The sequence below is a fragment of the Bicyclus anynana genome, chromosome 14 (assembly GCF_947172395.1).
Source record: "Bicyclus anynana chromosome 14, ilBicAnyn1.1, whole genome shotgun sequence".
NCBI classification, from domain to species: domain Eukaryota; kingdom Metazoa; phylum Arthropoda; class Insecta; order Lepidoptera; family Nymphalidae; genus Bicyclus; species Bicyclus anynana.
Window position 1 is genome coordinate 2020318 of NC_069096.1, and position 16539 is coordinate 2036856.

The 16539-nt window shown below is 37.4% G+C and overlaps 1 protein-coding gene across 1 annotated transcript in view; it reads right to left on the reverse strand.

Annotated features, from left to right (window-relative positions):
- Nucleotides 1–592: 592 nt before the first annotated feature.
- The window catches only part of LOC112057889 (GATOR complex protein NPRL2), a 60150-nt gene continuing 44203 nt past the window's right edge, over nucleotides 593–16539 (reverse strand). Inside the window, exons 5-8 of the mRNA XM_024098478.2 lie at nucleotides 8411–8554; nucleotides 7337–7421; nucleotides 6216–6385; nucleotides 593–5773 (exon numbers count right to left, since the gene is read on the reverse strand). Of these exons, the coding sequence (XP_023954246.1) occupies nucleotides 5594–5773; nucleotides 6216–6385; nucleotides 7337–7421; nucleotides 8411–8554 (579 nt within the window). The 3' untranslated portion in view covers nucleotides 593–5593. The remainder of the gene's footprint in view (nucleotides 5774–6215; nucleotides 6386–7336; nucleotides 7422–8410; nucleotides 8555–16539) is intronic.

The following is a 16539-nucleotide window of genomic DNA, read 5'->3' on the forward strand; positions in this document are numbered from 1 at the left end:
TTTGACGGCGTCCGTGGCGCAGTGGTATGCGCGGTGGATTTACAAAACGGAGGTCTGGGGTTCGATCCCCGACTGGGCAGATTGAGATTTTCTTAATTAGTCCAGGTCTGGCTGGTGGGAGGCTTCGGCCGTGGCTAGTTACCACCCTACCGGCAAAGACGTACCGCCAAGCGAGTTAGCGTTCCGGTACGATGCCGTGTAAAACCAAAAGGGGTGTGGATTTTCATCCTCCCCTATGTAGTGTAGTATACGTTAGCCCGCTTCCATCTTAGACTGCATCATCATTTACCATCAGATGAGATTGTAGTCAAGGGCTGACTTCTGATTCGTATCGGACGCATAGCATCAAACGGATTTTTAATTTAACGGTAGATAAAATCCGTTTGATGCGGATCAGTGGACGCACTTCTATGACTTTCTATACAAAGAATACTAAAATCCGCATGATGTGTGGTATGTACGATGCAGATCGAATAATCCAGTTCAAAGATATCTTAATTGACCATTATTATAGGAAGATGAAAACAAAAATCGAAGGAAATAAATACTAATATAACTAATTGGTAGATTTTTAAAAAAATAAAAGACAAAATAGAAAATAATATTTTTTTATTACATCGTTTACTAATATACAACATACTTGTGATAACAAAAATGACTAATAAGTTTTTTATTTTTAATAATAATAATATAAAGTAACTTAATTAATCCGATAACAATAATCTCTTAGAAAAAAATATCTATAAAATAAACAACATTTTGACTAATTCTTAACTTGTACAATTATATAGGTAAATACTAATAATAATATACGACAAATTGTCTATAGTTTGATTCTAGCTTAGATTATATATTTTATTTTATGCGATTCGTTTTTTTAAGGCACTTTTGTTAACTTCGGAAACTCTTAACAACAATTTTGAGAGTCAACGGAAAATCACTTGATCCGTACTCCCACTAAAGCGAGTAAGGTGTCAGGAGTAATATATATCTATACTAATATTATAAAGAGGAAAGCTTTGTTTATATGTTTGTTTGTTTGTTTGATTGTAATGAATAGGCTCAAAACTACTGGACCGATTTTAAAAATTCTTTCACCATTTGAAAGCTACACTATCCACAAGTAACATAGGCTAAATTTTATTTTGGAAAAAAATAGGGTTCCGTAAGATATTTGGGGTTTTCGGACACAAGGTGTAAAAAATCAACCAGAAAAGTTACTTATTTTGCGTATGCTCTCTAAACTATAAAAGTTGTTAAATAAAATAGTTGAAAGTTTACATTAAGTTTCACGAGGACGAAGTCGCGGGCGTCGGCTAGTATTACATAATCATAATCTGATGAATTTTATTTGTGTATTTTTTACTTCGGTGGGAAAATCACATAAAAAGTACGCATACTACATTAATACATAGGTACTAATTGTTACGTTAATTAAACAACTCGCTATTCAATCAAAATCATGACTTATTTATCGTCTAACAATAGTTTTCAATAATCTGTATATCAAAAGTAAGTAAAAGTTAGTAGGTAACTTTATAATACATAATATTTCATTAAAAGTAGTATATAATTTAATTATATTTCAATGTAGAAAACGAATGGATAGTTAAAAGAAAATCAATAAAAAAATTAAAAAAAAAAACGAAAGAGAAATTCATTCACAGTAAAAGATTCATCGTCTGCCAAAATTTGTCGTTTTTTTTTCATTTTTAATTTACAGTATTTGTATTTGTCGTTTTCTTGTAGTCTATTGTCTTTTTACATACGAGACAAAGCATAATAAATACATTTGTGCTTGAAAAGCTATTGAATCAGCTGATTAATTAATATCAATTGATTCATATATTTATGACGTAAATCGACGATAATAAAGTCACCGTTATATAAAATCATTGCACCTTACATAATTACATTAATTAATATTAGCACCTTTATGTTTTAAATGTACAATAAAGTAATTCTGTAAACATAGTACAAATAGATAATAACTGTATATGTCTAGATGTATTGAGCAGTTTTATGTATAATATAATAATTAAAAGACTTTGATTAAATCAAAACAAAATAAAATATATTATAGGATAAACCATGAAGAATTGCACACGTACTATTATTTCCAAAAAATTATAAGAATTCCATATTTTTTACAACGACAGTTTCGTAATTGAGATGCGTTAGACGCAACTAGAATGCGACAGTCGTAATCTTATTATTTTATATATGTTACCGTTAAATTGTAAAATACGTTACTTTATAATCTCACTCGCGATATTGTAATCTGTCGATATATTGTGAACTGAACATACTGATTACAATTTAACGTGTTATTTTTCGGTATATCTATCGTGAATGTCATCTATTAAAGTGGTAGACGTATCTAAAAAGCGACTGTCGCATACTGTTTACTTCTATAATTAAATCAATTATAATTATTCAATTGTGAGTATCTCAATAATAACTAGTAATGCGTTAGACGCAACTAAAACGAAACAGTAGTCGCAAATTAATTATTGTTTTTATAAAAATCCATTTAGTTGCGTGTTTACGTCAAAAACAACTAGAAACGCGGTAGACGCAACTAAAATGCGATAGTCGCAATTTATTTCAATATATACAAATCTAGATAACTGTGTGCAAATATTACATACATTTAACATGAATACTACTTACCAATTAGTCTAAACTTAATAAAGTTACATTTCATATATCACTACTGCCCATAAATAAATTCTGGCAAAAAATATATTAAATAAAATAAATGACTCGCAAATATATTTATCTACTTTGAAAATACGAAACATTATTAAGTATTTTATTAACAAAAGAAAGTTTTTTTTTTAATATATATTGTGATGTGTTATGCCCTTATAATATTTATTATTTACTAATCTACAAGAAAATATAAAATATGAGAAACGAAGTCTACAAAAAGTGATGTATTATGGATTTTTGTACTTAAGGACTTATGAAGTATTGTAGAAAATGTATTAAAATATGTATATGTACTAAATATCTTAAGCCTATGTAAGTTATATAACAATAACTAGAAAACAGTCATAATGTCGAATATTATATTACGTACGTACTAGGTATAATTATTATAGTATTTTTGCCACAAATACTGTTGAAGCGGCTTTTCAACAAAGATGTACAGTATTTCTAAAAGTTGCAGATTTGTCAAACCAACTAAAAATAACGTAAAAAATGTCCGCTTGATTTTCATAGTCATAGCTGCGTCATCGCTTATTTCTGGAGGAATGGGGTATCAATCACAAAGCCTTGTACATACAAACTGTGCGTGGATTGAGATAACCAAATGTAGTTTGTATATAAATATAAACCACATAACGGCAGTCCTTTAACGAGCAGTACTGTAGCTTTTTTTATGAAGAATGTTTGCCATGTTTTTTTTAATATGATCAATTCCCCTTCCCCTCCTATTAATCATTAAGACTACCCACGAACTCTCGGTGTCGAATTCTATTATTCGGGAGCTATCTATTGAATAGTTATGAGAGAGTTTACAAATGATGATCAGACGATTAAGGGGAACAGGAGGCAGACGCATTCTACGATCGTTCCCCCTACTCCTCTGTGCGGCGCAGGCGAAGACTCTAGATCTAATGATGGAAGTCGAAGTCCTGGGTCCTCCAAGTCACATAGGCTAACCGCCAGATTAACGAGACAAATATGACGTATATAACCTGCGTAATTTACAAGTTTTGCGGTAACCACCTCGTTAGCACGTTAAGCCGTCGCTGTCGGTCCTGTGGCGTTAACATGCGACCAACGAGATAATCTCAAGAAGAGACATAGAGACCATTCAACCAAAGGAAATACCGCTGTCTCTTTCATTGCGTCGGTACGAAAGAGACAACTCTGATGCCATTGGACGAAATTTTGTCTATATTTCTCTTCACTGGTCGCATGTTAGCACCACTGGTCATCAATAACGACATAGTGACGAGTTGAAATAGGCAGATGTTGTTGATGAATTATGATAGAAACAATGTTCGTTGCTTCCTGTATCTATAGTCTCATACATCGCACATGTTTGGTGAAAAGACGTCCTTACGTTTATGTCGTACGTTCTTTCAGATAAATCAATCAACTTCAGCACACATTTGGTGATGCATCGTCTTTTGACACATTTTTTACATTAGGTACTTACTATAATAATGAACACAACATTTATTAATCTAATTTCTTAAGAAAGAGTCCAATTCCTCAAAAGTTAAATTGAATATGGAGCAAATTTTGGCATCTCCCATTGGCCTTTTTAGTTTACCGTTTATTTGGTATGTACCTTAATAACTCGAATCAATAAAATGTCAATTTGCCTATATTTTCAGTAAACTCCAATTAATTTAACTAAGATAATTAAAACAAACTAATAGCAGCATTAAATGTCAAATAAAATTGATTTAAAACAAAAGATAAACTGTCCGAAGTCTATTTGTCCATAAATAAAAATAATCATGATTCAATAATCTATTTATCTACAATATTATCCCCTGCAACGTCTATGGAGTCAACTGTTAAAGACATGAGTGTGGCTTCAATAACCATGAGAAAGACGCACTCCCTTCCCGTTCGAACTGCTTCACCCTACAACACGACACGAGGCACAAGAACGCTAAAGACACAAACGAAATAGAAAACTCTGTTAAAAGTATTGCCTCATGTAATAATTAAAAATAGGTCGGTCTTCTGCTCGTGTTGACTCGTTCTACAGTAAAAATCGGGAGACACAAATGAAGATACAAGCCTCACTTGAAGATGAAGATGCGATGTTCAAAGTTCTAGTTAACATGTTGTAGGGTTCAGGATAACTGTCGGAAGCAGACTGTTGCTTCATTTAAGACGCGGAGGGTTGCTCTGAGTTTTGGTGGGTATTCTGGTTCGGGCTGGCGAGTCCCACATACCCTCCTGAGAGTGCCGTGGGGTCTCATCCGCGACACCTTCGGGAGGGATGCGAAATAGCATTTCGCAGCGAGAAAAAAAAGGGTTCAGGATAACTAGACTTACGAGTGTGGCGGTGGTGTGTACTTTCATTCGACGCTGCTAGATACAGTCACATAAATGAAGACAAGCCTCAATTGCTTGCTCAGAGACAAGAGTGTTGCACATGAAAATTACGTCTTTATTTAACTCCAGTTGCCTTGTTTCACACTGAAAAGCTAGATTCACAAGTGGAGACAAGCCTCACTTGACTATGAGAATGAGATCACTATCTTAATTAAGGTGATATAGGACTTTTAAGAGCTAGAGACTCGAGTGTAGCCTCACTCGACAATCGGTATCAAGTAACTGTTGCACAATGAAGTCTTATTTAATGAAGATGAGATCAATGTTATAGTTGAGTTGACTCTTCCCGTGACTCTACAAGTGTCGCCACATTTACAATGATGCCTCGTTACATAATTGAAGACTCGATACTTGACGTTCATTGTCTTGCTAGAGTTGATTCTTCGCCGGGTCTACAAGAGTTATTGTCCGAGTGTGGCCTCACTTGACTATGAAGATGATCAATGTCCTGCTTGAATTAGTTATTCGCAGGGTCCAGAAGAGGGATTACACGAGTGTGATCTCACTTGACGATGAAGATGACGTCACTGTCTCGCTCCAGCTGCTCGTCGAGCTGCGAGGCGGAGAGGCCGGCCTGACAGCACAGCTCGTCGAGACAGACCAGCCCGTTGTACGTGCGCGCCACGTACTGGCTGTGCTCGCTGCGTAGTGACGCGTTCTCGTTGTGCAATGTCACTGGGTACTGAAATGAGGAAGAGGATTTCTTAAAATAGGTACATGCTTCAGACAGCTTACAATATGAGAATAGATTTTAGATTTTTTTTTCGTTGTCAGGAGTGTTATTAGCAAGTCTTTTAGCCCATAAGTCTAAGTTCTAATTCAAGTCTGGACCGTGGTGGCTTTGGGAGGTAGCAGGTTTTAGGGATCCAAACCCTGAACCGTCTAACCGCGTATTTTTTTTATGTTTTCTTTGGCATGTGAGAAATTATATTCCTAGTCGCCAGTCACTTACACACTATTTAATTTGAAACTTCCTTGAAACCTGCTACCTCCCAGAGCCACCTACTCACAAGTTCCTACTATAGATGTAGGAGCATGAGCTGATGAACTTTCAGCTTTTATAAAATGACGAAGGTCTGGCTGTTGCTGGCTCTCAGTCTATAATAGTTGCAAGTGAGTCGTACCTTATAGACCCTCCGTATGAGCCCCTCCAGCACTCCGAACAGCACCAGCTTCCTCTCGTTGATGGCCAGCTCCTGCGGGCGCATGCGGCGGCACAGGTCGCGCACCGTGCTGCCGTACGACATGCCCGCGTACATTCGAAACAGATCACTCACTCGCGGCAGCTGCCGGGCTGTGGACAAAGACAATGTTCAGTATAGGTTAGCTCTTTGTGACAACCGGGGAATGATTACTATTACCCGCCATGCATGTGTCGGAAACGGGTTGACTTCAGAAGCGGTTTTGAAGGGCAAAACACTATTATTGTATGAAAATCTGTCAGGTCTAACAATATTCCCACCAAAATGACCTCGAATGGCAGAGAATAACCTTGAGTGAAGTCCCGGACTTGTGACTGAAGTATGTAGGGTTAAATACGTCTTTCAAAAATAGTTAACACTCTCCTTCTCCACTTAAATCATTCTTCCTGCCTATACCAAAATAATCCATGAAGAATTATCCAACCAAAGATGTGGACGGATTCTGACCGGTCTCCCACTATACCCCACTTAACTCACGGAACATTTCGTAGTATCTCGGCTCGTGACGACACTAGCTAACCTATCGAATGACTCACCCGCGCCGACATGCTTTTGCTGAAGCCGTGATAGCCCTGTGGATATGACATCTGCCTTCGATTCAGAGGGCAAATGTTCGAAACCAGCCCGGAGCATGCACCACCAACTTTTCAGTTATATGCGTTTTAAGAAATGAAACGTTTAAACGTGTCTAAAACGGTGAATTAAAAACTTCGTGGGGAAACTTGCATACCTGAGAATTTTCTTAATTCTCTACGTGTGTGAAGTCTGCCAATCCGCATTGGGCCAGCATGGTGAAACTAACCTCTCTAATTCTGAGAGGAGACTCGCGCTCAACAGTGAGTCGAATATGGATGGCCTATGTCCATCAGTGGACGTCCATCGGCTGATAATGATGATAATGAGATACCCACTAGGTCAAAAAGTTCCTGGACGCACTTTCCGAAATAAATCCAGTAGAAAACTGTCAGACAGGCAATTCGGCGATCTTTTAAACTAGATGGATACAATGCATACAATGAAGTTTCTCTCGAGTCTTCACTTACGACTTCGAGCGCAGAACTCGACGCACTGTCGCTGCAGGCCGGCGCAGCGTGTCAGTTGCCTTAACTTTGGCGTCGCGCTGTATACCTGCAACAAGGTCATGCCGTTTCTAAATTGTTTCATCCAAGAAGACTGCTCTTGTTTTAAGACAGTATTTTCTTCATTATTACTTAACCACTCATCTGTTGGCGTTTTAGACGTACATTGGCTGTATATATATACCGTTCACATAGGCCTTTAAGGAATTTGAAATACCACAATCTTAGGCCTAGAGTAACAGTAACTGGACAGTATAGTACATCGATTCCCAAAGTGATGCAGGTGGATCACCAGAGGTCTACAGAAGAATTGGCGGGGGTCTACGTTGACGTGACATAAAAATAGGGCTTCATGATTCGTAAGCGAGGGTCCAAAAAATTTTTCTTGTTTCATACCGCATGGGAAATTTTATAAATTTCCCATGCGGTATGAAACAAGAAAAATTTTATAAATAATTTGTGAATTGATTGCTTCCTTGTGTTGTGAGTAGATATCAAAAATTGAAGTAGGCTGTAATAACTGGACAATTTAACTTTTTGTCATCCACTCACAGCACAATCAATTAATAAATTAACTAAGTAAGTAATCAATTCTCACTATTTTTTTACTGTTATTTCGTGGTTGCTGTTGATTCAGCCGAAACGAAAATTTTCATAAGTGAATCTAATCACATTATTGTCGAGTTTTGGATAGAAATTTACCAGGGAGACAACCGTAACCAGTTAAATTAGAAAGTGGTCTATGAGAAAAAAGTTTGGGATCCTCTGGTACAGCCGCGCACCAGGCTGATCTCCACGTCGGTCAGCGCCGCGATCTTGAGCCTGGACTATAGTACAGTAACTGGACAGTATAGTACGTGTAGTACCCACTCACAGCACAGTACTGGAAGATGGGCACCAGCGTGACGACGCCGTAGTACACCAGGTTCTGCACGCAGGCGCGCACCAGGCTGATCTCCACGTCCGTCAGCGCCACGACCGTGAGCCTGGACTATAGTACAGCAACTGGACAGTATAGTACGTGTAGTACCCACTCACAGCACAGTACTGGAAGATGGGCACCAGCGTGACGACGCCGTAGTACACCAGGTTCTGCACGCAGGCGCGCACCAGGCTGATCTCCACGTCCGTCAGCGCCGCGATCTTGGACACGTGGTTGAACCCGTCGATGTATGGCAGGATCTAGAACAAGGGGAATATTATTGTGACAGATCACACTATTAGATAACAGGAAGCTGTGGCGTAGATCCAAAGTTGTAAATCATTGGATTGGCATCATTTTATCGGTATCATCATCATCATTATCAACCCATATTCGGCTCATTGCTGAGCTCGAGTCTCCTCTCAGAATGAGAGGGGTTAGTCCAATAGTCCACCACGCTGGCCCAATGCGGATTGGCAGACTTCACACACACAGAGAATTAAGAAAATTCTCGCGATGTTTTCCTTCACCGTTTGAGACACGTGATATTTAATTTCTTAAAATGCACACAACTGAAAAGTTGGAGGTGCATGCCCAAGAATCGGAGGCAGAGTTCATATCCACTGGGCTATCACGCCTTATTTTTAATTAATTAATATTTATCGGTATACAATATAACAATTATTGAGTGGACATTTCCTACTTAACAAAATATACCTATTTATTGATGTAAGTATTTTGTTTGCCCTCGTGAAAACCAGTTGATTGCCGTAAATATACATATATCTATATAGTGCAAATAAAACTCCTCAAATAGAATATTGTAATGCTATTAAACGTCCAAAACCGATAACTCACTTTCATGTTCGGCACACAAAGGCTTGGTCTGTAAATTTGGCTGCGAAATTATGTTTGTTATGTCGAGGTTATTGCAACGTTGTGTAGTGTTTGGGCAACGCAGTAAACAGGTGGAACCTCAAAAACGATTGCCTTGCCTACTTTAGGCGGGGTTATACGGAACAGCATAACATCGATAAGGAGATCCCTGGAAAAGCCGGAAAAACAGACCCACAAGTTACGACATAGAAACAAAAGCTATCGACGTTAAGGAACATTGAGATGTGAGAATCAAGATCTTCCTGGAATCACTTTCTTACACACGCTCTGAGAGAACCTGTTAACTTACAACCATCTTGGAAATAAGGGATATACCCTACGGACCCTAGAAACAAAGTAAACGGAACCTAGAAAGGAGCTCCCTAAACTGATCCTTGAAGTGTATACGAGTACAAATATCCGGAAAACACACAAACACATAAACATTTATACTACACTAGCGGACGCCTGCGACTTTGACCGCGTGGAATTTAGTTTTTCACAAATCCCTTGGGAACCATGGATTTTTCCGGGATTAAAAAGTAGCCTTTGTTAACACATCCATGATATAATATATCTCAATACCAAATTTCAGCTAATTCGGTTCAGTAGTCGAGGCGTGAAAGAGTAACAAACATTCGTATCGTCAAAATCATCAGTTTTCGCAAATCTCGGCAAACCATGGATTTTTTCGGGATGAAAAATAGCCTATGTATACAGAGTAAAATCTATTTCCATTCCAAATTTCAGTAGTAGCGGCTTTAAAGAGTAACAAACATTCAAACATCTATACAAACTTTCACGTTTATAATATTAGTAGGATAGGTATACTAGTATTAAAGAATGGGTTAAGCTGCTTTTAAAATTAAGATTAAATTCAAAATATACTCAACCTATTTGATAATGAAAATGTAAAGTTAATTAAAATGCTGATCAGCATTTGTGATACAAAATGTTTTAGGTTCAGATTGGTTAAAATACTCAAACCAAACCACCCAAAAACTAAACATTTACACAAACATAGTTCAGTAACTTATTTTGATACATGAGAAATAAATATACTTATGTTTTAAAGTCACCATAAGCTTTGTTTTACACGAACGAGTGTCTACTTATAGCCCGTACGCATTAACTTGCCATTTGGCTCCCAAACACATCCATACAAACAGCACAAACAGCATTCGAGCCAGGTGTCAAGTTAATCCGCACGAGCTGTACGCCGTCAAGTCGTGAGGTTTAACATTCAAACCGCGAAGGGTCAAGCTCGTAACATAAGTCGTTGGTAACGACACAGCTGTGACCTTAAGACGCACAGAGATAATAGATCGTATATATTGTTTACACTAGCAACTAACAAAAGTGTGTGTGGGTTGTGTTAATATTCATAAGCCAAAGGCTATTGACGGCCTCCGTGGCGCAGTGGTGTGCGCGGTGGATTTACAAGACTGAGCCAGGGATCAAACCCAGGAAGAGGACGATTTAGATTGTTCTTAATTGGTCCAGGTCTGGCTGGTGGGAGGCATCGCCCGTGGCTAATTTTCACCCTACCGGCAAAGACGTGCCGCCTAGCAATTTAGCGTACTGGTACGATGTCGTGGAGAAACCAAAAGGGGTGTAGATTTTCTACTCCTTAAAAGTTAGCCTGCATCCATCTTAGATTGCATCACCATCGGGTGAGATTGAAGGCAAATAAAAAAATACCTAACCAGCCAAAAAGGGCGCCATGTTAAGCCGGTGCTACATGTTTGACACTGGTCGCAAACTCCCAACTTCTGCTTGATTTGAGGCGCGAAATTTAAAATTAATTTATGTCAAGTATGTTTAGTTTACAAGCACTTAAACGTGAGGTTAAGTTAAATCAATAACATGAAATTCAAGTTACGAGGATTCTCAACGCGTCTTGGACAAGGGTTGCCAGGGTTACTTTTTTCGGTATCACCATTTCCCAATATTGTCTAAAACTAAGTAAGTGATTGAACAAGTCAAACGCTCTATACACAAGTTTAAATTCGTGATAGTATGCTGAGGTAATTAATTGTAATGAATAAAAAAAAATTAAAAAAAGGTTTGGCATGCGTGTGGATCCGGCTTTACGAATACTATTTAATTTTATTTGTTTTCGCAATAAAATGTCGCTTATCCATTTTAGCTGTAAGGCATCAACATATATATTTCATCGGAAATGTAAATGTAATATTTCCAGTCCATTATGTATATTTTCGTCGTTGAGATATTCATAAATAATATAAATTTGCATTCATTATTATCTACGGTAAATGTCGTGGGACACGTCGATTTCCTTGATCAATAAAGATTACGGTCAGCAACGAAAGTGCAAGTTATGAATGAGTATTTGTATTATTGCCCGTCAACCCGCATTGGAGCGGTATGGCAGGTCTAAGCTCCATATTCCCACTCCTATATGAGAAGCCTGACTGTAATAATGGGTTTAAGAAAATGTGAAAACACGAGAATGCAGGTGGTATAAATAAAATAAAATACGAGTATCATCATCATCATCATCATCAACCCATACTAGGCTCACTGCTGAGCTCGAGTCACCTCTTAGAATGAGAGGGATTAGGCCAATAGTCCACCACGCTGCCCCAATGCGGATTGGCAGACTTGACACACGCAGAGAATTAAGAAAATTCTCTGGTATGCAGGTTTCCTCACGATGTTTTCCTTCACCGTTTGAAACTCGTGATATTAAATTTCTTAAAATGCACACAACTGATTTTTTGATTTTGATTTTGATTTTAACATAATAAACCAATATATGCCTTACAGTAAATATTTAACACACAAAGGAAAGAGAAGGCCACACAAATGTGTTGATCTTTACTGGCTGTTGTTGAAGACGGCGTGAATATTTATGCTCATTTTACGATCAATCATAAAGTTCAATCAAAACAGGCTCAGCTTTTGATTGGTCGGTAGTCTCGTAGAGCTCGCATTTGCAAGTAATAAACACGCACGCCTTTGATTTTTAACCGACTTCCAAAAAGGCGGAGGATATTCGCTTGTATGTATGTATGTTATTTTTTAAAATTTACTAAACTGACACAATTTTTTTTTCTATTTTTTACGATTTTCTAAGTTAGCCCTTGATTACAATCTCACCTAATGGTAAATGATGATGCAATCTAAGATGGAAACGGGCTAACTTGTTAGGAGGAGGATGAAAATCCACACTCCTATCTGTTTCTACATCGTACCGGAACGCTAAATCGCTTGGCGGTACGTCTTTGTCGGTAGGGTGGTAACTAGCCCCGGCCAAAGCCTCCCACCAAATATAATATATATAATAATATGCACCAATGCATCGTAAAGGTATTCTAAGATTTAAGTATGATCGGTGGTCTCCACTTTGATTAATTTTTCGAAAATGCTGCTGCATGTTGAGACCTTTACAATTAAATTTTAAATGAATGAATAAAAAATAAAACGTCTAAGCAAATGACTTTTTTGAGTTAAATGATAACACACAAACAAAAAATTAAATGTTACGTTTTTATAATATTAGTATTGATTTAGAAAATCATCGACTTCGGCTGTTTTCCTACTCAATAAAAAATATCACAATTGCGGGTGAACATTTTTTTGTCAACCGTAGTTTCTGCAGCCCACTTGTACAGTCGTATTGAACGTTTATTTTGAGTGTTAGTAATGTAAATTATTTATATAACATTGATTTTGTATCTGTTTTCCTTGTATTTATTTATCCTAGATAATATGCTCGTAAGTATAATAATACGTAAGTATACTGAACTGAGAGCCTTGATAGCCCAGTGGATATGACCTCTGCCTCCGATTCCGGAGGTTTTGGGTACGAATCCGGTCCGGGGCATGCACCTCCAACTTTTCAGTTGTGTGCATTTTAGGAAATTAAATACTATTGGCCTAACCGCTCTCATTCTGAGAGGAGACTAGAGCTCAGCAGTGAGTCGAATATGGGTTGATAATGATGATGAATGATGCCACTGGACTGTATGTTAATCAAGCATCATTATTATTTAACGACACACTGCAGGGACCAGACCTCCCTGAGAGAATGAATATAGAGCTTACACCCACCAAGATGTTCCAATGCGGACTGGATAATGTTGAATTCTTAAACGACCACTCATCATCATCTCTTTTATTTTCTCCCACATAACCGGGGTCGAATAAATTCTTTAAAACAAAAAAATTCAAAAAATAAACTAAAAAGCGAAGAATGACATCGTAAGTGTCACCTTCTGATCACTTTGAAGGCGGTGCCAAGCCAGTGCCGTATTAATTAAAGGTTCTCAATTCCATGTGTACGTGTTTTTCATGTTTGTTACAATACAAATTTGAAAATATTTTTTTAAGGAGTATGATTTTTGAATAGTAATTTTTAGTGATGCGCCGACTAGTTGCCGACTAGTCGGTAAAGCCGACTAATCGGCAATGTCGCCGACTAGTCGGTAAAGCCGATTAGTCGGCTATCGGCTAGAAATACTAGTCGGCTTATAATTATATATAATAAGCGGCTTATTATTTTGTATGTATTTCTCAATAATATTATGTATTGAGGAAGAAAAAAACATCTTTACTAAAGATTTTCTTTTTGTCATGATTAATTTTTTATCATGTCACTTGCTTGGAAAAATTACTTTTGCTCAGCTATTTCAGCAAGCAAAAGTCCATCAAAGCGAAAGTAACTTTATTTAAATATGTAAGTTTTGAGTAGAGGATGGCAATTAAAATATTCATAAGATTGTTATTATTTGAAATTAGCAGGTTTACATTAAATGTATAGTTTATACGCACAAGCCATCGCCTGTGATAAGATAACCTACCGTAAATTAAAAAGAACACACGTGAATTAAAAATTGTTTGTATGTTTGTGATACAATAACAACTATAAAACATGAGTGGCTGTATCTAAACATAGCTTTACGGAAATCCCCGACCCGTGATCGGCATTGCCGACTAATCGGCCGACTAGTCGGCATCTTTGCAACCGACTAATCGGCTAGTCGGCTAATCGGCAAAAGTCATAGTCGGCGCATCACTAGTAATTTTGTGTTAAGCTAAAAATAACTGAAATAAGTAGACTAAATTGCCCCATACTGTGGCGTTTACGGACATAGATACGATGATATTTTTCGCGTCAGTTAATTGTTGATATTAAAACCATTTTACTGTCACACCACACATCCATCTCAACATGCGCATTTTGTCCGCATGCATTCTTCTATCCGTTTCTTTTAACGAATTCATTAACGACTACTCTCATTAATGATAATGACCAAAATACCAGGAGATTTTGATATATTCGATCGAGTGAATCTCAAATTCTCGCATTGGGCTGTCCTACTAATTACTATACCTATAATTTTATTGTAAGTTAAACTGACACGTGTGGTTTGTGTTATCGTATATTATCATCGCATACTGCGCTGGAGTGTTAGTTAACAGTTGACACGTGGAAGTACATTGTAACGTATAGCGGGCTGCGGGGCGAACACTGTAAACAAAGATTATTTGTTTATAAATAATAGACTGAACTTGACTTAGCACGCTTACTGAATAATAATTTATTGGAAATATAAATAACTTACACGTGGATTTCACACGAAGCTTATTGGAATAGGGTTGATGACACTTTTTTAAATTGTATATAAATTAAGATTATGCTAATGGTAAAGCAATTTTGTAAAAGTAACAGGGTATCTGCGATCATTACTTTCGGAGCTACAGGGATTTAAAGGGTCAGATGTGCGGCGCTGCCGCGGATCCTTGAAAAACGCCCCATACAAAATGGCACGAACTAATGACGTAGATAATGTAATGATCGTTAGATTTGTATGTGCGTTCAAACAAAATTACTAATATCTTTGTTATTTGTGCGTTTATGTTTATAGTTCATGTATTAAAAAATGTCACATTTAATGTAAGGAAGCTAAAACTGTATGAATTTTCAATCTAATTACGATAAAATATTTTTAATAGATTTTAAAATTTTATAATCTCATTTATTTTGCAAATATCCAGACAATCTTTGCTTTTTATGTATAAATTAGTTAATAATTACCCTATTTACCCGAATGTATCATAAAAATCAATATATTCAAATCTAGTCATCATCCCCGTTAAGTAGTACAATTTCAGGTCAGTTTTCAAAATTGTCGCACTTGTCCAGTTTTTTTTTTCAATAGAACTTCAATGGTCTCTAGTGCCAACCTTAGAATGGACCTGTGCCCACCCTAGGATACTGGACTACCGATATGGACCTTGCCTGCAGCCCTTAATTGCAGTCTCACCTGATAGTAAGCGAAAACGCAATTTAAGATGGAAGCGGGCTAACTTGTTAGGAAGAGGAAGAAAATCCACACCCCTTTCGGTTTCTACACGACATCGTACCAGTACGCTAAATCGTTTGACGATACGTCTTTGTCGGTAGGGTGGTAACTAGCCACGGCCTAAGCCTCCCACCAGCCAGAACTGGACCAATTAAGAAAACCCCAATTGGTCCAGCCGAACATCGAACCCACCACCCTAGGAAATAATCCTAGATGCGCCAATGACCGCAGGCTCTTGTACTATAGATGTTAAAATACGACATTGGCATTTGGCATGTCGCTCGCGGTTACAACATGTTTACGTTTACAAGAGAGAAAAATTCACACTCAAGTATTATGAAACGTCCGAGCGCACTGAATTAGATCGAGCGCAACGAACCTCCTCCCAATTGACGACCTATTTATGTCTCGATGAAAACAACGGGTTGTTTCACGCTAACACTTTATCTATACTAATACAGTAGAACCAGCTTAAGAGTGTGCAATATGTAATTTGGTGGTTACAAATGGTTCTGGATCTCAGATTCTGGAAAAGTTAAGAGCCTGATATTTGGGTAAATGATATTTCAAAGTGTTAGCTTCGTTATGACTATACAAAATACACAATTTGTAAAACATTTCTCGATAGTTTATTTTTTGAATTTGAAAAATACATGTTTTGCTCACATTTTACTCTCAATCTCAGGAAAAGCAAACTTATTTTCTTAAATTTTTGTTTTGTTTAGAAAATTAGGTATATATCTTGAACATGGCCATTTTGTTTTTCGTTATGTTGTTTAATTTACTTGCAATTAGGTAAAAATGGTTTTGGCGCTCACGTCATAAAAATTGCGTCGCGCGTCAATCGCTCCGTGCTCTTAACTCACGTGAAAGTCATAATTCGGCGTCTCGTTTGCGCTTCGAATTTTATCCATATCGTACCGACGCGCTGCGCGCTCTTAATAAGTCAACATGAGACATGTTTTCATACATTTTCTAACGCTTTATACGATTCGTCATCCAGTTTAATACGCCTACATGTCACACGCGTGTAATTC